This window comes from Homalodisca vitripennis, chromosome 1, assembly GCF_021130785.1.
Source record: "Homalodisca vitripennis isolate AUS2020 chromosome 1, UT_GWSS_2.1, whole genome shotgun sequence".
Classification (NCBI taxonomy): domain Eukaryota; kingdom Metazoa; phylum Arthropoda; class Insecta; order Hemiptera; family Cicadellidae; genus Homalodisca; species Homalodisca vitripennis.
In genome coordinates this window covers 94,296,107-94,319,938 of record NC_060207.1, presented here as the reverse complement: position 1 = coordinate 94,319,938, position 23,832 = coordinate 94,296,107, and the positions used below count along the sequence as shown (strand labels likewise).

The following is a 23,832-nucleotide window of genomic DNA, read 5'->3' as shown; positions in this document are numbered from 1 at the left end:
TATTCACAAATATTTGAGTAAATTATAAAGACACATTAACACTTTCAATACATCAAGAGTAACTGTTTGTTTGTGCCACCATTTTTCCACAATTGTATTGTTTGACCGAAATTGTATTTCCAGATGATCGGTTTTTAAATTAAAAATGTTTAGTTTACTTCATGTATCTTGTCATGAGCAAACGATTACTTGCACTGTACTGGTATTAAGTTATTATTTGTACCCATTCAGTGCAATTTTTCCCTACCAGGAGAACTACCACTTGTATTTCTCTCCTGCCATATTGGACGTAAATCCATCTTTTTAAATACCTACGTTAGATATATGAAGTTATGAATTCAACCAAATTCTGTGTGTGGCACAAGCAACCACTGATTCTTTTAGGCTCCTAATGACTTCCTTTATTGGCCATAAGTTGTAACAGTTCTCAAACTAATCTAGAGTCCTCAACAACTGTCGGGTGTTGAGGTAGACTGCACAGATAGTTCTCCGCCCAACAAGTAATGTTTACTAGTATCACACATCTAATGTTTCTATAAGAGTAATTGCTTACTCATTACTCACACAAATAATGATCATAAAATTCGAATAAAGCAGTAAATGGTTAAACATAAACATGATTAATACAAGTAACTTGAACTCCAGAATTTTTCTGATGACGAGAGAGCATCAACACCATAACAGTTTGGATATTTGTTATGCAGTAGTTATTTAGAAAATATTCAAAGCAATAGTCTTTTAACTTACTATAAATTACTTAACTTTTAGTTACAAATATTTTTGTCAACATTTACAGAGAATGAATAATAGTACTGATTTATTTGTATTATTTTGATTATCATCCTCTTTTTTCACCACATACAAATTGTTCTCTATAGTGAGCTGACACCTCACCAACATAATATAGCATAGTCAAGTTATTGTTTTGAGCTGTAACTAAGTTTGTAAACACCTGCTAATTTGTATGGTATTATGGTGTTTTTGTGTTGTACTTATTGTTGCTTTCTTATGGGTTTATCTTTTTTTATTTATTAAGAGTGGACATTTTACAAAAAGTCACTTAATCTTAGAGAGTGTAGTATTGATATACAGTACAGTATATTATATAGTCTTTCAAATGTAGTATTTTATTAATGTTATTTAGCTTAAACCGTAATAACTTGTGAGAGATTATATTTCTTAGATGACTTACCTATCTATCTGACAAAAAAACAGATGTGTGAAGTTTTTGTACACCAATCAAAATAGAAAAAATATTGTGACTCTAAAAATTAGGACAAATATTTATTTTTTAAGTCATTACAAATTTTGAACAAGTCTTAGTCTTGCAGTCTTGGTCTCAAATACACTGTTTAAGTTACATAACAGAATGTTTACAAAATTATACATATTTTATTTGCTTTAAACATTTTCTTAAAAACATAATTTATTATTATTATAATTTGTACAAAATCTAATAGATTATAAAGAAACACTTGCATGTCTGTTGTTGAATTAGTGATGACTGTGAGTGACACTACTGCTACTTCTAGAATTAACATTCACACTTTTATCAGTCACTTACACTAATTTCAAACCAGCTAATTTGTGAAAGAAAAGTGCCAATGGAAGGAGTAGCAAATCACAGGTTAGTAAAGAAACTTTCCTCATAATTTTTTAAATAAAATTTTAATTTACTGACACTAATAGTAACAATACAGGACACAATATAATAAATGATATGAAATAAGTTATCAGTATGATAACAGATGTTAAAAGCTATATATTTACTCAGCTATAAGCATAACAATAGTTAACTAAACAATAACAGACTAAACAGAAAACATGAACTGTTCTATCGAAATAGAACAGTTTCCAAATTAACAATAACTTTGGCAACGGACGAGGTGTTTGTACATTTGATTGTTACTGTTTCCAAAAGGCAAAGGCCTTTTGGAAGTTCTCATTTTTGCTGAAGAGTTTAGCGTCCTTTTGAAGCGTGGGTGAAGGCGCTTTGGCCGGCGGCTCAGCACGCGGCCTTAAGCTACTTGTCGATCGTATCTTGGCTGTGACAGAAACACCAGAAGTTAACTTACCATTGACACCGTCACACGATCGGTTAGTGTTCACACCGGGTCTACTGTAACTACTGGGGTCACACTCGGGTTCTTCGCAGATGGAGTATTTCTTGCCGAGCAGTGGACGTGCGGCACATGTGTTAATAGAGCTGCAGTCACTGATACCGCTGTCACTACGCTCACTACACATGCGCGCGCGGTTAGTCTTGTTAGCATCCGACTCCTCCTCGCCAAGGCTGGACAAGCGTGAAGTGGCCAGGCTCGGGCGGGGAGAGGGTGGGGTCGAGCCACTCGAGTTGCGGCGACTGGCGGCAGACAACGTTGCCATTCGGCCCAGAGCCCGTATCGCGTTCCCTGTTTTCTACGGGTTGAGCACACAAAACCATGCAATATTAGATCACACAAAGCGGTTTAATACATATGTAGTATTATTAAAACTGTTAAATAATTCAAAAGCTAGTGATGAATCAGTTCAGGTTCTCAATAATCAACAAGGTTCTCAATTCTACAAATTACGTTATTTGCACAATTAAATGGCTCAAAAAAGATGTTTTTATTGTTTATTTAAATTTATAATAAATACTAGTAGTTATTCGTTGCTTTGCACACAATTTCATAGGTTTTGCATCTTTATGAGCACTTCTGGTTTGAATGAATTATATTTCCAACACCAATGTTGAGTTTGCCTTATTGATACGATCAAGAGAATGTGTAAAAAGTGTATATTTATAACCATTTTAATTTACAGTATTTCAGTATTTTAATATACAGTAATCTTAGTATTTTTTGTTCCATAGTCAATTTTGCCTTTTTCAAGAATATATATATATATATATATATATATATATATATATATATATATATATATATACACACAATTAAGGTTAGACTACTTTGTCTTTTAAATATAATACTTAATATTTGCTAAAATGTACATATATTGGATATTTTTATTTACATATTTATTTATAAACTGAAAAATACCTTTTTATGTTCTAGAACATTTAGAGCTGGAATTGGTACATTAGTTCTAAAGCACAGTCTAGTGAACTTTCATCTAGCCGACCGCTTCAAAGGAAATCTCCAGAGTCAAATTGTGACCATCTTATGTTATAGGACATTTTCTAAGGTGTACTTATCTAGTTACTGAAATCTAAAAACGGCATGAGAACTAATGATTACTCTTTAGAGAATTTAATAAATGTAAATAATTTGGAAATAATGATTAAATTAATGAAATATGTATGGTTGTGCTGTCATAAAACAATGTTTATGAACAGTTGATTACATTTCACAGGTTCTTTCAATTAATATTTCACAACTTTATAAGCCAAGATGGGATTTCACACTACTTTATAGACCAGTGAGGGGTAGCCTAGAGGAATTTTTGAAATAAGAATAGGCCTATATTTTTACCAGAGACCGTAAGAATGTCCATATAAAATTTCAGTACAATCAGTTGAATAGTTCACACATGAAAGCAAAAGGATAAAATAAAGGCACTTTAGTATTTAACAATGTGTAATGTCTGTGAGATAATAATAGATGTGTCAAAAGTAATTTATATGTAATCCTCTGCACATGAGGGATTTATCCAATAGAATATAGCTTTTTTCAATACCTGAAGTTAATATTTAGAGGACTTTAATGAACAATGAACTACTAACAATAGAATAATGGAATTGACCCATCACTGCTTTATGCTAACAAAAATAAAACGAAAAAGCATTAAAACAATCAAAAACTTGTGAACACTGCTTCAAACAAATGTTATTAAGTAAAACAACATACAAATCAATGTTAATAATATCACAACAAAAACACAATAATATCACTCAAATAAATGTAATGAAGATAAATATAAGTATAAAAAATATATTAGTTATTTTGTCTTTTTATATGTTAAGTATCATATAAAAAGACAGTACAGGGTGGTGCAGAGAAACAGGGAAATTTTGAAGTTGTTGTTGGTACACCTGCAAGTCTCGTAGGAGTGGGGGACGGAACTCTTGACGCCAAGTAGTAACGGTCATTTAGTTGAGATGGAGCAGTGGAATGGTGTGGAGCATGCCGTTGCCGTGAGAGCATATTACAAAAATGGCGATAGTGTAACAGCTGCACAACGAGTCTTCCGACACCATTATGATATTCCTCCCCACGGGCGAGTTCCTTCTTCACATGCCATATCATCATGGTTTTTGAAGAGGCTGGTTCGGCCTTAAAGAAAAAACCTCCTGGGTGTATAGTGACTGTTCGAACCCCAGAAAATGTCGATGCAGTGCGAGTCACAGTGGAAAGGAGTCCGCATCGTTCTGTACGAAAAATCGCCTCATCATTGCGACTTGAGCATCAAAGTGTGCAAAGAATATTGCACAGCCTGCAGTTTCATCCTTACAAGCTTCAGATTGTTCAAGCTCTAAAACCAAATGACGGTGAATTACGCTTACAATTTTGTGAACAGCTACTGACTAAAATCAATGAGGACGCAAATTTCCTTGAAAATCTTTGGATGTCAGATGAGGCCCACTTTCATTTAAATGGGCATGTCAATTAGCAGAACATGCGTTACTGGGCTTGCAGAAATCTCGGTGAACTTCATCAACGTCCGTTACACAGCCTTAAAGTTACTGTATAGTGTGCAGTGTCTTGTCGAGGGATAATTACTTCTTTGAGGATGGTAATGGTTCCACTGTAACTGTCACATCTGAACGGTACATTCATATGCTGAAGACATTTTTTGCTCCACGGCTTCATGCTTTTCCAGATATTGATATTCAGTAAACCTGGTTTCAACAGGATGGAGCCACCTCACACACTGCCAATCTGTCAATGGCAGCACTGAGGCGTTTGTTTGGGGAGCGCATAATTTCAAGGAACGCTAAAGTCACTTGGCCTCCATAGTCTCCAGACCTCTCAGTATGCGACTTCTTTCTGTTGGGACATCTAAAGAGCGTTGTGTACCAGACTAGGCCAAGAAATCTTCTTGAGCTCAAGACTCAGATTGAAGAACACATCGCTAACATCCCAGAGAACACATTGCTTCGCACAATGATGTTTTCGAAATCGATTGAATGAATGTGTTAGGCGCAATGGACAGCACTTAACTGATGTTATTTTTAAAAAGTGACTTTAGATTTATTGTTATTTCCAATATTTCTCATGTAATTTCCACTCTTGCCTAACACATTTTAAGCATTAAAAAGCTGTACAATACATTGGTTTATTATGATTATTTCAAAATTTCCCGTTTCTCTGCGCCACCCTGTATTATGCGGACATATTTCAGAGAATTTTATTAATGTGTATTCACAGTTTTTAAATATAATAAAAACATTAATCAACAGTTTTAGATTGAAAGTATTTTAATGCATTCATAAATAGCAGTTTCTCACAGGAATTGTAATTATACTGGATTTTTTTTAATTCTTCACAGGTAATGATCAAAATAGCAATTATAAATTTTAATCTGTTTTAATTCTTCACATGTAATGATCAAAATAGCAATTGTAAATTTTAATCTAACCAATAATTAATTGTTAAACCAGTTGTTGCTAAACCTTAAATAAATATGTACAAGAAATAAAATGAAATGTTGGTTTAGAAAATATTATTTTTGCACTAAAACATTAATCAGTTCACTGTTGTATTGTATTTAACTTATAAAATCAACCTAAAACTGTTTTATAGTAATACAATTTAGGTTTGGATATTTAAAGTAACAAGATGCATTTATTGTCTACTTGGAAAATGTTAAACAAATTTTAATAAAAAAGAGTACAGAGTTGAAAAATCAGCATAAAAATAAAATTGTTTTGTATCTTCTACAAATTGTCTTTTACAGCAAGGTGATTAACCAGGCAACTGAGTAATGCAATTTATAGTAGGAATCCAGTTTTAAGACAAAACATAAGAAACATTAATACATTGTGAGTATTATATTTCATGTGGATTTTGTAAATACTTGAAATTCATTTTAAATTATACAAAAGTTTACATTTCCCAACAATTTTTGGATGAGAGTCATTATACGAGGCATGTTCAGAAAGTAAGTACCGTTTCTTTATATTACTGCCATAGAACTCCAATTGATGTCCGTGCATGTGCTCTAGTCGTCCTTGTTCACTGCCTATCGACTCACGCCATTTTAGTTGTTCTACATTGTAATTTCAGTTTTCTCTGAACGTTTTAAACATTTAACACAATTAGTGATCATGCCGATTATGAGATTCATTCTGTAATAAGATTTTTGAATGCAATGAATGTGAAACCGGCTGAAATTTATCGTCAACTTCGAGAGGTTTTAGGGGGAAGACGTGATAAGTGAAGGAATTGGATTAGAATGTTCAATGGCGGTCGAAAAAATGTGCATGATGAGAATCAAAACGGTAGGCCTTCTCTCGTCACCGATGATCTGGTAAGAACAGTTGACGAAAAAAATCCAAGAAAACAGATGTTTCACTATGACAACGCTATCTGACGATTTCCAACAAATTTCACACATTCTTTTGTACAAAATTGTTACGGACCGCTTAGGTGCTCACTGACGTGCACAAAACCAAGAGACTGGGAAGTGATGGTGAGGATTGTTTAAACAAAATCGTGACAGGTGATGAAACTTGGGTCCGTCATGTCACACTGGAATCCAAACAGCAGTCAATGGAGTGGCGACACACGCAATCCCTGAAGAAACAAAAATTCAAGACAACAATATCTGCACAAAAAATCATGTGCACTGTCTTTTGTGATTGGAAAGGTGTTTTGCTTATTGATTTTCTCCCAAGGGGTGAAACTATTAATGCGGCAAGGTATTGCAAAACTTAAAAATACTAAGGCGGGCAATTCAAAACAAACGGAGACGAATGCTCAGTAACGGATTTGTGTTGCTCCATGACAATGCTCAGCCCCATACCGCTGGTGACACTCAAACATTGGTTTGACAATTTTGTTGGGAGCAGTTCGATCGCCCGCCCTACAGCCCGGACTTGGCACCGTCTGACTACCACTTGTTTCTGCACATGAAGCGCGAACTAGGTGGCCAACACTTTAAAACTGATGAAGAAGTGAAAACTGCCAAAGAGTCATGGCTAGATTCGTTGGCGGGAACCTTCTACGAAGAGGGTATAGACAAATTGATCACCCGCTACGACAAGTGTTTGAACATCAGTGGAAACTACGTCGAAAAATAGCGTAAGGTTTGGGCTTTCATGTAGAAATAAAATTGTGTTGAAAAAAATTGTTTTACTTGTCTTTTTTTTCAAACGGTACTTACTCTGTGTGTGCGTGTGTTTTTTCAGAAGAACACGCCTCGTATTAGTGTGAAGATTTTCTTTCAATAATATTTACAAGTCATTTGAAGACAGTGTAAACTCAGTTTCTTGCCCCTGCTCACAATCTCTGTGAATGTTAAATGAGTACATACCTGCCACTTTCGCCTGATGATGAACTTTTTCAGTTTGTCAGTGCTCAGTTTAACACAGCTCATGGTCATATCACACTGGGTCAGCCACTTGTGCTGCAAGCACTCCTCAGCAGTCAGCCTCTTCCTGCAACACAAAAATATAACCAAGAGATTTATTAGGCATGCTCCTTACATGAAAAGTGCTCTTTACACATATTGTGGCATGGTGTCAATATATTTCTAGATTGATGTCACATTAATTAGAAGTGCCATTAAATGGGTTAAAAAGATCTTAAGACCTATAAATATGCGTATGAATAGATCAATAATCGTCTACACTACAGTTTTTATGCTGTGTACACTCTTAAATCTAGTATAAATAAATACATAAATTGTTCAATGTTTGTAAATATTTTGTGAGAATCTGAAATCATAGTGGCAACAACACAATTTCACTGAAAATAACCTTTGTTCGCTAAGTAGTTATTCAGGAAGTATTGTTCATAAGCAGATGTTATTGGAAATAGTGTCTAAACTCTTGAAAATTGAAAGAATTAAATTTTTAACTATTTTGTACAATATTATATTTTAAAAACCAGTTTCATTGTTCACAGTTTAATATTTTTCCTTGGCAGAAGTCAGATATATTGGGCCTTCAGACATCCATTCCTTGCACTAATCTGTTTGTTTACTAATTTTCATCAAATAATAGCACAAGCATTCTAGTTTACAGCAATATACATGTGAGTTTGAGTTGCGATCTCTGGAGTTAAAGACTTCTAACAGTTGTTGGTTTGTAAATCTTGGCCATTCTTTCTGTCTGCCGTTACTCATGTTCTACTATTAGGAGTACGTGCTATCAGTATTTTGTAATCAGTATTTTGTAAGTTGTGTTATGATAATATTAACCCTCTCCCGGTCACAAGCCATGAATCGCCACGCACTGTTCCGAGCCACTGAAGGTCAAACGCCACAAATCGCCACGATCTACATTACCAACTGTGTCCGTCTGGTGCTGACTCCCATCGGCATTAATTTGAACTATTACAGTTTCTAGCCTATACGGAGTCCTACTTCTTAGTATTGAAACCATTACAACGAATTATTATCTATTATTTTGGCAGTAGTTGAGTGGTAAATATGGCTGATTTTAGGTGTTCGCTTCGCAACAGTGAGATTGATCGGGAGGTGTGTAGTAATAGTGATATTAGTGATGTTAGTGATGCATCAAGTGTTGGTGATTTGAATGATGTTGACGATAATATATTACTGACTGAACAAAGTGATTCGGAGAGTGCTGGTGAGTCAAACGATGTTGCTGACCTTGAGCCTGGCGAGCCGACGACTAGTTGTCGCCGACAAACATGCGGCCGTGTGCCCCCTCCCTGGTCTCGCACAATAACTTACACAGAACCAAATTTATTTTACAGTGATTTTGGGCCATCTCACACTTTGCCTGTTGGTTCTGATGTCGTAGAATATTTTATAGGCCGCTGAGCGCTCACCGTAACGCGCCGCCGCGAATTAATAGGTCTCGTTCTGCCGTGAGCGCCTGAAATTAATGTGACCGGGAGAGGGTTAAAGTTGTTTTTATTGTAAGAGACTTTATTGAATGTTACAAAGTTAAATATGAGGCTATTCAGAAAGTAAGGAACTTTTTCACCTGAAGCTGCCAGGTGTGTGCCAGTTGTGTATATATCGGTGTGCTCATGCTCGACATTTCAGTCAGAGTCCAGCTGTGACAATGGGAACATCTCAATGCTGCCCATATTTTTAATATTCAAATTTGAAATGTGCACTGCAAACTCAATATAAATTTATCAGGAACTGTGTGAAGTGTACGGGAACAATGTAGTGACTGAAAGTTCTGTCAGGAAGTAGTGCATTCAGTTTAAAAATGGCAGAACAAATGTTCATGATCAAGAGAAGAATGGACGTCCAAGCATTGTGACTGACGATCTGGTTGCCAAAATTGACAAAATGATTCGTGAATACCACTGTTTCACATGAACCAAGCTTTTTATTGATTTTCTCGAGCGTGGTGCAACAATAAACTGTGAGCGGTAAAGTGGTCATGCTCGATTATGAGTTGATGGATTTCATTGGAAACAGTGCCATTGGAATAATTGTAATAACAATTTCAAAATAGTTTTACCTTTTAAAAATTGAATAACATATTTAAAACAGCTGATGTCTATCAACAGACAAAATGTTGGTCCGGGCTTGGTGTAGGCATACCTACGAGGTGTGTTCAAAAAGTATCGCGAATTTTGAATTTTCGCAGGGTTCTGTATATTTGAATTTCGATTTTTTTGTGGCGTTATGTTGGTACATATGTCTCTCACTTATGTTGAAAATTTCGGCCATTTTGAATGTTCAGTTAATTGTTGATAGCTGCTTTGATTGTTTTGGTTCGTCTTCGATTTTTACCTATTCAAAAAAATGGAACAAAGAACCTGTATCAAATTTTGTGTGAAAAACGAAATTAAGTGCGCAGATGCATTCCGAATGTTGACTGTGGCATACGGAGAAGCTACTTTGGACAAAAGCAACGTTTATCGGTGGTACAAAATGTTTTCAGAAGGGCGAGAAGATGTAAACGACGAAGAGCGTGCTGGATGCCCGAGCACTTCAACAACAGATGAAAATTTGATGAAGTGAAGAAAATGGTATTGGCCAATCATCGAATCACCGTTGATTTTCGAGGACCTAGGCATATCGATTGGCTCGTGCCATTAGATTTTAATCGATAATTTGGGCATGAGACGGGTCGCCGCAAAATTCGTACCAAAATTGCTCAATTTCGATCAAAAACAGCATCATGAACATTGCTAATGAGATGTTGGAATCTGGAACGACCCGAATTTGCTCCAGAGGGTCATAACTGGTGACGAATCGTGGGTTTATGGTTATGATGTGGAAACCAAAGCTCAATCATCTCAATGGAAACTGCCGCACGAACCTAGACCGAAAAAAGCACGCCAAGTTCGGTTGAATGTGAAAGTTTTGCTTACAGTTTTCTTCGATTGCAGGGGCGTGGTGCAACATGAGTTCTTGCCACAAGGTATAACGGTGAATAAGGAATATTACCTGCACTTTATGTGCAATTTGCGCGAAGCAATCCGCCAGAAACGCCCGAATTTGTGGAAAAACAAAAATTGGCTTTTGCACCACGATAACGCCCCTGCTCACACATCGCTGCTTGTACGCGACTTCTTGGCCAAAAACAACACACTAATGATACCGTAGCCACCGTATTCCCCAGATCTGGCCCCCTGTGACTTTTTCTTGTTCCCGAAACTGAAGAGGCCCATGAAAGGACGACGCTACACCACGATTGACGAGATAGAGACGGCATCGAAGGAGGAGCTGAACAAGATACAAAAAAATGATTTTTTGAAGTGCTATGAAGATTGGAAAAAACGTTGGCACAAGTGTATACTATCCCAGGGGGATTACTTTGAAGGGGACAAAATAGATATTCACGAATAAATCAATAATTTTTGAAAATACACAAAATTTGCGATACTTTTTGAACACACCTTGTATAAAGTGAGCATGCTTGCTTATGCGTTGACGGATTTCATAACATAAGGTACCATTGGAATTGTATGAAAATGGCTAAATAGATGGTTTCTTGTGCATTTTTATAATTATACTGGTGCTTTTGTTATCTGACTTCTTTTAAATTTTCAACAGATGCAATTTTGTTAATATTAAAGAAAATAACACAATTATTTTTATACATTTTCCATATGTCTATTTAATCCTATGTGGAAAATTTGATTTCTTTAGCTTAGCTAGTTTTAGAGATAATAATTTCTTTATACAAAATGGCGGCTAGTGCTAAACAAATTATTTCTCGAAAAAGTAATAACCAACCTAACTACCTAACTAGGTAGTACCAGTACTTACCTTTGTTGGTAAGTTTATATGACATTTTTTGTTTGATTTGTTGAGTACTATCAGCTACAGAAGTTTGTGATACCCTTTTGTGAACACCTGCGTATATACATATATATTTAACTTTGTTTAAGTTACAAACAACATTTTCTGTGAATTTTTTAAATATACTTGCACTCTGTTAAAAAAAGTTACCAAGCAGTTTTTAACACTGTCAATGGGAGGGCTAGGTAAAATACAATATTTGAAGTATTAAACATTTTCAAGTATTAAAACTCTAAACAGTAGCCAGAAGTGGAATTTCACAAGTAGTATAAGTATAACAACTGGTATGCTACATTAATCCAACGCTATTGATAATAAATGGTTGTACCAACATTGATAAATTATGTTAAATACCTGCTAGAATTACTCCTCCTACAAATGGTGATTACTTAAATAATATAGATCTCACACATGCCCATTTTGATTATGTTAGAGTGCACATGTCAACACTATCATTGTGATTTATATGCCACTAAAACTTGAAACAGTTTCTGATTTTTGTGGTACATTTTGTTTCCCTGTATCTATAAGATGTCTTGGTGACAAAACAATGAATAAAAATAAAACAATCGCTTGCCATCATTTTTGTTCTGTTTAAACTAAAAAGGTCATTATTTGATGAAATATATAGTACTACATAGTCAGTCTTTTATGAATAATTCGATAGTATGAAAAAATATCTGTGACATAGTGTAATTCGTAGATATAGCTCTGTACTCGAGGCTAATGTGCTACCTACATGTTGTAATTATTTTAGTTCATTTTAGGCAATAATGATTTAGTGACACATACTTTTATTTTATAGTGCGTTCTATGTTCTAAATTCTGGTATAACTTAGACATCCGTAGTGTAAAAATAATGTTTTTGGGGAATTTTCATAAATAAATAAAAAAATTATAATTTTCCATAAAATATTTATATTGTAACTCTAAACAATTTATGAAACCACATACATTTTAGAATGTTTTAAAATATTATTATATTATCACATACTTTGTTTTTGGACACAATCTTACCACTTTTTTAAAAACAAAACAAAAAAATCTTTTTAAATATTTGGCTAGAGTGAAAATATTTGTCATAAAATAAAAGGCTTTATGCAAGATAATTAGCTACAGATTCTTCTGGAAATTAATATTATTATATATAGTTTATAGTATATATACAGAATTAAAAATATTGTTGAAGTAAATATCCAAAACACACAACAATGGCCTGCTGATTAAGGACTTTTCAATTGCATGTTGAATAGTTAATTCATTAAATAATTCAACACAATTGTATAAATCATTTCAGATTTATTAATTAGCCATACAAGCTTTTGCTATAATCAATCATATAGATTTGATATCTTTATTGATAACAAATTAATCACCACTATATAACAATTACAGCATCTTCTGTAATAGCACTAATAAAAAATAACATAATACAAGAGATAGCACTTGTGACAGAAACTCTGTTCTAAATATAAAGTTGTTAGAGAATAAACATTAACATGTAATTTCATACATACTCTTTCCTTTTAATCAAAAGGGCACTGATGAAGTCCTTCGCATCTTGAGAGATGGCATCAAAAGCCTCATCATCAAAGTCATAGTCGGCTCTCGTGATGTTGGCAAACGTTTCTGCATCATTGTCTCCCATGAAAGGTGAGAGGCCAGATAACCTGGGACATAAAAGATGATAGTACTTTCTGACAAAATAGTAAAAAATTTAGTTGGTGATTTCTAAAATTTTACTATAATTTCTCAATTTAGTAAATTTATGGCTAAATCCATGGTGCTGTAAATTATACTAAATAAAAGTATGCCACACTATGTGTTGCACAACAGACTTTGCTAAGGCTTGTCAAATTTCAAATCTATAGCTACGTGTGTTACTATGTCACATATGATTGTATTAAGTTTGTTTATTCTATGGTTTTCATGGTTACCTATAAGACTACTGTAAAAATGTTTACTAATTTTTAGCTAAAGCACATGCAGTGACATGGTACCATCATTGAACTCGATGTTATATATATATAGAAATAAAACTTTACTGACAATTTCAAGTCTACAGATCACTTTGTTCTTGAGATATCATGCAGATAGACATATGAAAAAATGTAAATTTGCGAGCACCATGAGTAATAGGCTCTGCTAATGCTCAGCCAATAAACAAAAACATTTTTTTATTGAAGTAAAAAATTGTAAAAATGAGATTCTTCTTCAGGCAGATAGCAAAATTAGTGGTAACAAAACAGGACCACTTTTTAATGCACTGTCAGCGTTACACACGTTTCGTTTTGTTTCCTCTCTCTTCTAAATATGGTACTCTACATCACTATATTTTTATGTTATTATTGATGCCACTGATAAAAAAATGTTGTGGTATATTTTAATAATGTTTAAAAAATAGTTTAAAATCAAAATGGGTTAGTTTAATCACCTCTCCTTTTGGATATTACATAACTAACTTACTCTGTCAAACGAGTTAATCCTTACTTACATTTTTAAGACTAGATGCCAAAATTGTGACAGAACTTTTTCTTTTTTTTTGTAAGACAAGAAGTTTATAAATTGCACTTATATCTATAAGAACCTTAGTGCTGCTTCTGGAGTGACAGGATATTCAGGATGGGTAAGGTTAGGGAATATGATTTTCCAATCCGCCTCCTATTGAAATCCATGAGGAAGAATTAGGGCACTAATCTCAAAGTCATGTCCCCCGGAAGAAGGGGAGGCCAGCTCTGAACCAGCCTCTCCAGTCATAGCAGGTAAGGGGTAGCACGCCCTTGTTGAGGTTAGTAAGAACCTCTGATACTTAGGGAACGAATCCTACCAACTCCAACAGTCATCTCCGCAGTAGACTTATTGAATTACTCTTGCACCCCAGAATCTCGACATTTGTGGTTAGTGATGTGCTGCTCTTGGACATACATAAGGTTGCCCAGATTTAAGTAACATATCGGTTTTTGCTGTGCCTAGTGGTGGTAGGTTCAACTGGAAGGTTTAAACCAGCCAGAAGTGATTCCTGCTGGGTGATGACATAACTTTAAAGTGTTAAGATAAGGTATTATTAAAAGTACTCACAATACGTAGCAGATGACTCCAACTGACCACATATCGGACTCTACACCGATAGGCTCGTAGTTGATGATTTCTGGAGGGATGAACTCTGGAGTTCCAAATAGTACTCTCACTGGAGTGCCAGATTCTAACTTCTGGGCCAGGCCAAAGTCTATGATTTTGATTCTGTGAGATGTTCTTGTGTGGCACATTATGTTCTCTGGCTGAATAAGAAAGATTAACTCAGATTTTTACCAATATTTTTTTGCTGAAATTGTATATCAGGCTAGTTTAATTCACATACGTTTTAATGAAAGCAATGAGTTCCGTTTACTGTTCGAAAACTATTCAACTATACAAGTATAGTGCCAACTGGATAGTGAACATGGATATCTGGTTGATTTGAGATCAATATAAACACTTATCAAAGTCATGTCTAGTTTGACAGGGTATTGTTTGGATCCCAATAAGCGTGATATTTTTATGACAATGTATTGGGAGACCTTCACCTTTACCTATTCTCCTGACTTGTTCAGAAAAGAGATTAAGTGCCAATTTGCACTTATAAAAAACACAACCTAGTTTTTCGAGAAATTGATAGAGGAATTGTCCTCTAAGAAAGAAATTAATCATAATTAGTCAAATCCACTTTGGTAGGGGTCGAAATAAGAAGATCATTAAAGGGTTTAAATACACAAAATTATACATTTTTCATAGGTCATGCGTTTTAACTTGAAACACTTAAAACCCATAAACACATAAATAATAGTTACAATAACCTTAGCCAAACAAGATAAAGATATTGTAAATGGTGACTCGGTCTCTTTCTCATTGGTTAACTCTTGATAAAACTATTATTTACTTCTCTGATGGTCGGTTTTAAGTGTAATGATAAAAATATTAAAATAATAATTTAATATATCTGGCTCTTTTGTTACCATACTAATTTAACCCCAACAAAATTAGTATGATTAATGGTCAATTCCTTTCTTAGAGAACATTTTGAAACAATTTCACAAAAACTAAGCTTTGTTCTTATAAAGTACAAATTGGCTCTTACCTCTCATTCTAGAATGTTTGTTTGTTCGTTGTTATGTTACCTACATAATGTACGTTTTGTTATGGTCTGTGAAACAAATGGGTAGCCTATGAACAGTTATACTAGTGCATAAGAATGAAAAACGATTAATGTATTAAAATGTATGTATGTTTGTGTGTATTATCATAAAGTGTAAAATCATGTTCATAAATTGTTCTTGAAATAAATTTGACTAAGAACAAATGTCTAAAATTCCATGACTTCAAGGTAGAATACTATTATAAATAAAAAGTTGTTTATTAATATCACTTTAAACCAGTTTTGATATTAAAATATCCCATCACATATTTCCAAGTGGAAGTTGGTACAATACAGTTATAAGATAAATAATTCTTTATATAAATAGATTTTTGTTGTACAAGTGTTTTATTTAAACTATTAATACAAAAATATACACACTATACTTAAAATGGAACTTTAACAAAAAAATCAACAAAAATGAAAATTTATTAAATATACTTTAAGATACAATTGTAACATTTTATAACAAATGTGGTTACATTTTGTATCAGTGATAGTCTTGCTAATGAATGATTATGTTTAGTGAATACAATCATACACATGAGAGATATAATCATGAATCAAGATAAATCAAGTACTGTTATCAATACAATCGTACCACCATCTATGTTTCAAAGCCCACCTTGAGGTCCAAGTGCACGACATGACTCTGGTGCATGTAGCTCACTCCCTCACAAATCTGCCTCAGAAATAGGATACAATCTCGCTCTGTCAACGTGAAGTCGTCGGCCACGACACGCTCGAACAGCTCACCTCCAGATATGCTAAAATATTAAATACACTTGGAACTACAACTTTTTAACTTGGTTCCCTTCAATAAAAATGATCAGGAATTACCAATTTCACTAATTATGAGAAAGGCTAACTTAAGATTAAAGTAAATCTCATAAAAATTATTATTTCTTAATATCATAATAATGAATAAAATATTATGTAAACATTTGATTTAATATATTGTGTACTGGCTCTTGAGTTGGCTCATTGGTTAACTTATCAGACTAGTTATTTAAGAGTCCTTAGAGTGGATCATTGCAATTGGAAATGCTATGTCACAACGCTCTGTAACTGTTTCAGTTACGGAACAACAGCAACAAAAAATAAAAGGTTTTACTGGAACTATTGTGACAATACAACCAATGCAACGTTAGAAGTGGGTTGTTTCTACTAGTACCCTCACGGCATCCTTTAACTTTGTCACTTAATGCAATGAAATAAACCTCTTATGTGCAACGGGTCGATATGTAACAAAGTAAATTGGTGTTCCGTTGCAACGGAACTGTTAGCTGAAACCAATCCACAACTGGAACAGATTAATACACCTCTAAGAGTTATTGGTTTGATTATAACATTGTACTGATCAGATACATTCCTTCTTCTAATAATGGATCCCTAATTTGTTTAAGATTTATTGGACTGAATGAGTTTAATACAAAAGGTTAAATTGAATTAAATATTGAAACAGAATTAATAATAATAAATAGCACTAAACACAAGAACTGAAATTTTAATAATGTTTATAAACAAAGTTGCAATCAATTTAAAATGAACTCAATATTAAAAAAAAGAACAGTTACTGTATGTAAAAAAATGTAAATTAAACTGAATGTTTCTGAAAAATTAAATGTAACACAAATATTATATAGAAACAAGTTGACATATAGACTGATACTATATTCTAAAAGTGTAATACAAATTAATTCATCCTTATTTTATGTTACTGTTGTTGATAATTTTATAATAAAAAGTTGTTACCTACTTTAGTTACTCAGGACAAAATACTTAGAGCCTTTGTAAATTAATAGTAAATGGAGTCATGATGAGGCATAAATTGAGCAAAATACTTGTGAATTAATTTCTAATTGTGTTAACTTGTACTTAGTTCTCCTATTTTAGCACTAACAATATGGCAACTGAAGGAATCTATTAATCCAGTCATATAGTACCAAAAAACTGACCTTATCTATATAAAATTGAAATTGAATTAGGCACACTTAATTAATTGCAGTTGTGATAATATATGCAATGTCAATTCATATAACTATCTAGGAAATGTGTTTGATACACAGATGTGTTAGGTAGTGCATATAGATCACATGAAAAACAAAATAAGAACATTTATTTTTGTGTTTATATTACTCTGTGTATATATAGCAACCTAATCCTTAGCAACAGTCAGAATATTCCAGAAAAAATCCTTATCAAACATAAAATACTAACTTTAATTTCAAGTGATTTCCAGAATCGATCTTAGCCACCCATTTGTCAGTTCCAAAACTTGCCTAATTAGTTGGTACCATAACAGGCATAATCCAATGCCCGTGTCATTTGTTACATGAAGATTTTCTCATTATTGTATATTAAACAGATAAATGTATACTCTGAAAGAGTATTAGATTTTATGCTTTCATATGTTGGCAACCCTGTGCACTTAATATCAACTCAAAAGCAGTACAACCAAAACAAACAATGGTAAATATTGTAGCTTTACCTATTCACTGAACTGAAGTTTGGTTATTGATTAAAAAAAAATTGTTTTTAATCTTTTGGTTTATACAAATGAAATATTAAGGATCAATCTGATTTTACTGTAATTGCTGCACTAGGTAAAGGTATTCCTCAATTTATGTTCTCCATTCTTACATGCCTCCAGACCGAGTCTTTGGTATCATTGAAAAAGACATGAAAATAAAGAAACAATCATACAGCCTCAAGAATATTTTAACATATTTTCTCAGCACAGTACAGTTGTTAATCTGTCATTACCAGACTGTCCAGTGTACGTTTGGTAGACAGTAACTGAAATAACTTTTCTAAAACCTGGTATTTGGAATTTTAAATTTCTTCCATCAAAAAGGATTTCTGATTTTAGATTTAACTGTGGTATATTAAACTAAGAGATGAAACAATCTATCACCCTGTTCTGTGTGTTTTTAAGGGTACTAAAAAATACAGTCTCATGACATAATGTGCACAGACATTGTTGCACAAAGTACCTTAATAAAGACAAAGATGCAAATTACTAACAAAAAATTTTGTAAAAGGATAGCAAAACACAATTTAAGTGATCACCCAGAAAATGAAGAAGAAATTCCGTAGCAGAACATGTAAAACGATGAAAGTTTTGAGAACATAATAATGAAACAATTGAATGAATAATTGAAACAATGTGACTTTATTGACAAAATCAATAACATTTTTATATGGGTTTTGAATTTATTTATTTTTAATCTCTGAAATTTCTTTTAAGCTTAATTTTAGCTGCAGTTACAAACCTAATCTTTTCATAAAGTCAATTTTCAGAACTGATCTTATCCTTGAGGGCAATTTACATAACTGATCTTATTGATGAGGGCAATTTCCAGAACAGATCTCATCTATGAGCGATTTCCAAAAGTGGTCTTGTCAATACTTTAAATGCTTATTCATTGAAAAAATTGTTAGCAACCTTCTATTTTTAAGACAAATATTTTATTTTACACTAAGTTAAAATATAAAAAACATGAATTAGCAGCATACATAAAGCAATAAATATTTATAATTTTTTTGTCTTTCTTAAGGGGATTCTGCATCTAGATGGGTGTTTTTTTATATTTACTAACATTTTATTATTTTGATGTATTTTTTCAATTCCCTACATGTAAAAACTAATATGTAAATACCTTTGGTGTCATATTTTAATTTTACCTGGATACAATAAAATAAATACTCGTTTTTATTTTGTAAAAAACGTTAATTTTTAAAATTGATATTCCATAGCTGAATGGACAATCAAATTGTTATCCTGTTTATTTTATTTTGATGCTATTGACAGCTACTACATTCCTATGTATTTTCATTGTCATACCCCAATAGATTAAAATTCCATGGGCTTTTAAAAATTAAAAAAAATATTTTCTCATTTTATTTTATTTGTTATAATTAAAAAAAATAGGTTAGGTAAGCTGTAGAGTTATGAAAATACATAGGAATTTTAGACATGATATGAATAATACCTGGAAAAAATTTCAGCTCTCTATGTATTATGGTTCTCAAGCAATATCAATTTTTATTCAAAGAAACCTAACTTTCGGAAAATCGCGATAAACTAAAATAGTTTCATTTCTTCAATGTAATCTACAAGTTTATATTAATACAACAATTTTATATAACATAATATTACATTAATTTGTTATTTTACATAGGCCTATTAGAATAGTATCCATAAATATTTTTGTTGGTCCAAAATCTAAGTTTTGAAGTCTTAAAAAAAAAAAAAAAAAAATTAGACCTACCGTATCAAGTAGTGGTTCCAGCATTCAGATCTTTACAGCCAATGTAGCCTACTAGGTTTTTAGACCTAGAATTCTCCTGCACCATACACCAGCCCTTCTGTTGCTCTTAGTCTTTCTTCTTCTGCTATCTGTTGCCACTTTCAGTCTCCTCCTATATTCTCCAATCTGTAACTCTTTGCGCCTTTTTGATAGTCGTTAGCCTGCTTTTATCAAAGCGCTTAGCTATCCTATAACTGTGCCTCCCAGGACTAATACCTGCAGCCTCTTGATCTGATAGCTTGAACAAGTTTTCATATAGCCTGTGTTGTAAATGCTGATGGCTTCAAAAATACCCAGTTCAAGTTTTGTTTTAGATGTGTAAACAGTTTTGGGGCACTTTGACCAAATAACATTGTGGAGCGCCTCATTGGCATTTTGAGTCCGACCGGCTAAACACCTAGTCAACAAAGTTTCGGTGGAGAGCCTCTCATATAAAGGAAGCATTTCTTTCACTACATTAGGAGAGAGAGGTGTTTTGATTTTCAATGCATGTGGTTCAGGAGATCTTCCATCAGCAATGGCTCTTTGGTTAAAAACACCAAGATTCCTTCCCTAGCGGACATAACTTATGATGTGGTGACTCATCAGTGGATTTACAGTGAAAGAGAGTGGCATATATTGCCTCTTTCATTTTGGTTACATTACCAAGGTTTTTATGTATACCATTGTGGTAATACCTTGTTAGTTTTTGTATAACTGGTTCACTTAGGTGGACCTCGAGATCGACCTCCAACTGGGTTTTTTGATTTTGAACGATCCTTTACTAGTTTTCTCAATCCAGTGCCTAACCTCTTTGCAACATGATTGAGGCACTCCACTTTTTCAATCTGTTTGTCACCATAAATATTGCAAATCATTTAGATGTGCAATTGTTTTTGCATCGCCATCCCGACAACATGGTTGTATATCTAAATCCAATGCTTTTCCGAACGCCCGCACCACAATCTTTCTGCTGCCTCCACCTCCATTCCTGGTGATGAAACCTACATAGTTTTGGTTACATACACCTTTGTGATTGTTGTACCAAGTCTGAAAATGCTCAGGGTTGCTAATTTTTCGTTTTGCTACCTCACATATGTTACAAAATTTGGATATCACTTCAAAATCTATAACAAGACCTGTCAAAATTTCAATTACAACAACCAATCCCATATTTGGATGTGAAAACCACGTTTCTGCCCATGATCCGTCATAACTCACAGTTATGTCAAACACCTCATTGTCAGCATCTAAAGTGCCATAACACTTTTTTACTTCCGAATTCGGGCTAATTCCAAAACATGTTCCATTTCTGTTTTTGAAGAAGCGTGTAGGCTACTTATATGTTTTTGAAACGTTCTATAATTCATTGGACTCATGTTCAAGGACATACAAAACATATCTAAAGCCCTATGCCCTTTGCCAATAGAAGCAATTGCTTTGACTACTCTGCGGTTTACGTCATAAGAACCTCTCGGAGTGTCGTTTGTATTCGTCGACTGGGACGTACAAAAGCTAGTCTCATAATCACAGTCATCACATTTTTACATTCAGGGTAAACAGCAAAAAACCTTTTATGCATTTGGTTATTACTTTTGACCTCTCAGAAAAAAACACATTTTTTACAAGGAAAAAGAGCCTATAAAACTTTCAAGCTTCTTGGTTTCGACTAAAATGTATTCTGATGATTCGTTTTTTTTCTGGAATTATCTCATTATAACTAGAATATAATGCAAATCCAGTAGGCCTACTTACATTTTCCACAGTCTCTTCACTTACTTGTTGTTGGACAAATGGTGCATTTGTAACATGTTGCATACTAACACTAGGTTGTGGATCACAAGTTTGTAGGTTAGGCCTAGGCTCAACTGGAGCTCTATTTCCATTGTCACTTGTATCTTTCCATCTTAGCGAAATCGCTTGTCTATTTCTATCACTTAGTCTCTTTTTGGATGTTCTTTTTTCGACCCATATTTGACCTAAACTATTCACTTATTGTAGACACTAAAAACACAAGAAACTGCACAATTTACAATTGTAAACAAAACAGAATATTTTGTGAATGTTTGTTTGTGATTATGCTACCATATGACTCAAATACATTTGATCAGCTGTTTGAGCAAACAGTTGTTAGCTAACTAAACATACAAGCTAGCCAGAAAGACAAACAAACAAAGATAAATAACTATAGAAACAAAGAGTAAACAATAATGCTTATTACATGTAAAGTTTTCTTTGAAACCAGAAAATGTCGAGTTCACACTCAGGACATGGCCGAATAAAATAAAATATTATGAGATAAAATATTATTTTTTTAGTCATAAAGTTATGTTTTTCTGGTTCAGAATTAAACAGAGAACAAGAATATGTATAAATATTTTTTTTCAAATTTTTGTCATTTTTTTGCCATTTCTAGATGCAGAATCCCCTTAAAAAGTTATTATGAATGGTGGGGTGGGGGGGGGGGGGGGTGGGGGGGGGGGGGGGTGGGGGGGGGGGGGGGTGGGGGGGGGGGGGGGTGGGGGGGGGGGGGGGTGGGGGGGGGGGGGGAAACAAATCCTATTGCAGATTCTCCACGTCTGAATTTTAACCGAGATGAGAATTCGCGCACAAATCGAGCTCTCACGAAAGTCTCCAACTTGGACTGCTCACCTCACACTCCTTGACTTCTGAGGCAATGAAATACACGGCGTATATCTTGGTAGAGCAAAGCTCACATTAGCCCTCACACGTGCTGGACGGGACTGACAGCGAGCCATTTACTGGAACGGTCGAAAGAAGTGAATAAGTCTGGATAATGGAAAGAGGAAAAACAGAGAAAAACCCCGCTGGAAATTAGCGTCGTGAGCAATAGATAACCACAGGTAGATATAAAAAGTTAAAAATAGAACTCTATGTGGAGAGAAGATAAAGTTCTATAATCCCCGGGTTTGAAAAATATCTTCCGTCAGAACTACGAGATATCACGTTTTTAATTTTAGCATGTCAAACCCGAAACAATGACTTCAAACGAATATACTTTATTAAAATGAATTTGCTATACAAAAAAGATTATATGATACAATTTTTTCTTTTAAAAAGTGGTTAAGATTTGTACGTACCTTCTGATTGGTTTATACCTTAACTATCCTCATGGACGACCATACCATGTATGTGAGGCGATATGAAAGTCGGAATGTGAGGTGTTTATAATAGCAGAAATATTGTTTAGCACTGTAATTTATCCAGGTTATGTCCCGATGTTGCAGTACAGTTTCCACCACTGGCTACTACTGCCAGCGACAACCACCCTTCCCACAAGAAAAAATAATTGCGTCGCTGTTTCAGACCAACGCTATTAAAGACGTATAGAGCTAGAATCTTCCACGCCTTGCGGAAGCTCCCCCCCCCCAAACTTAGCTGATCATGGATAATAATCCACTCTTCGGCCGTCACGTCTCGTCGAGTCGACTCTCCGCGACCGGCAGCTAACGCAATCCGAGTTCACGACCATGAAACTCAGCACCCAACAGCGCAGCACAGCGCCCTGCGGAGTCCCATTGCCGCTCTCATGTCCTGCATGCCGACCTGAGAATGCGGCTCCTTTGTGTTCCGAGGTATTTCCTAACAAGCATTCCCTCGCCAAATTTGACCCAGAGGCCTCTCCTCGGATGCCTTTAATTACAACAGACCTCGTACAAGTGTCGCAGCCCATTCTTTCTAATTACGAATGGATTATAACTGCAGTCAATCAGCAATTACTCATTAATATTTAATTGTTTGTAATATAAATTCGAAAATTCCGAAATTTACGATATTTTGGTCTAATTTAAAACGTTTAACTTAATATACTTAATTAATGATGCTTTTGACAAAAGGTTTTTTTAGACTAAAGTGACACTTACATTTTTTTAAACAAATTATTTATAGGTTTTCAATAAGATTAAAGAAATCAGGCCTGAGTTTGAATAGTATGTGATGTCCGAA

General features: G+C 34.1%; 1 protein-coding gene across 1 annotated transcript; it reads right to left on the bottom strand.

The window, feature by feature from the left end:
• Window positions 1-1,649: 1,649 nt before the first annotated feature.
• Window positions 1,650-16,349, bottom strand: LOC124366826 (myosin light chain kinase, smooth muscle-like; the record flags this gene model as incomplete). Its single annotated transcript, XM_046823428.1, has 5 exons — window positions 1,650-2,418; window positions 7,477-7,600; window positions 12,921-13,073; window positions 14,482-14,681; window positions 16,200-16,349. Coding segments are annotated over 5 exons (1,140 nt in total), but the record flags the coding sequence as incomplete, so codon positions are not given.
• Between the last annotated feature and the right edge of the window lie 7,483 nt (window positions 16,350-23,832).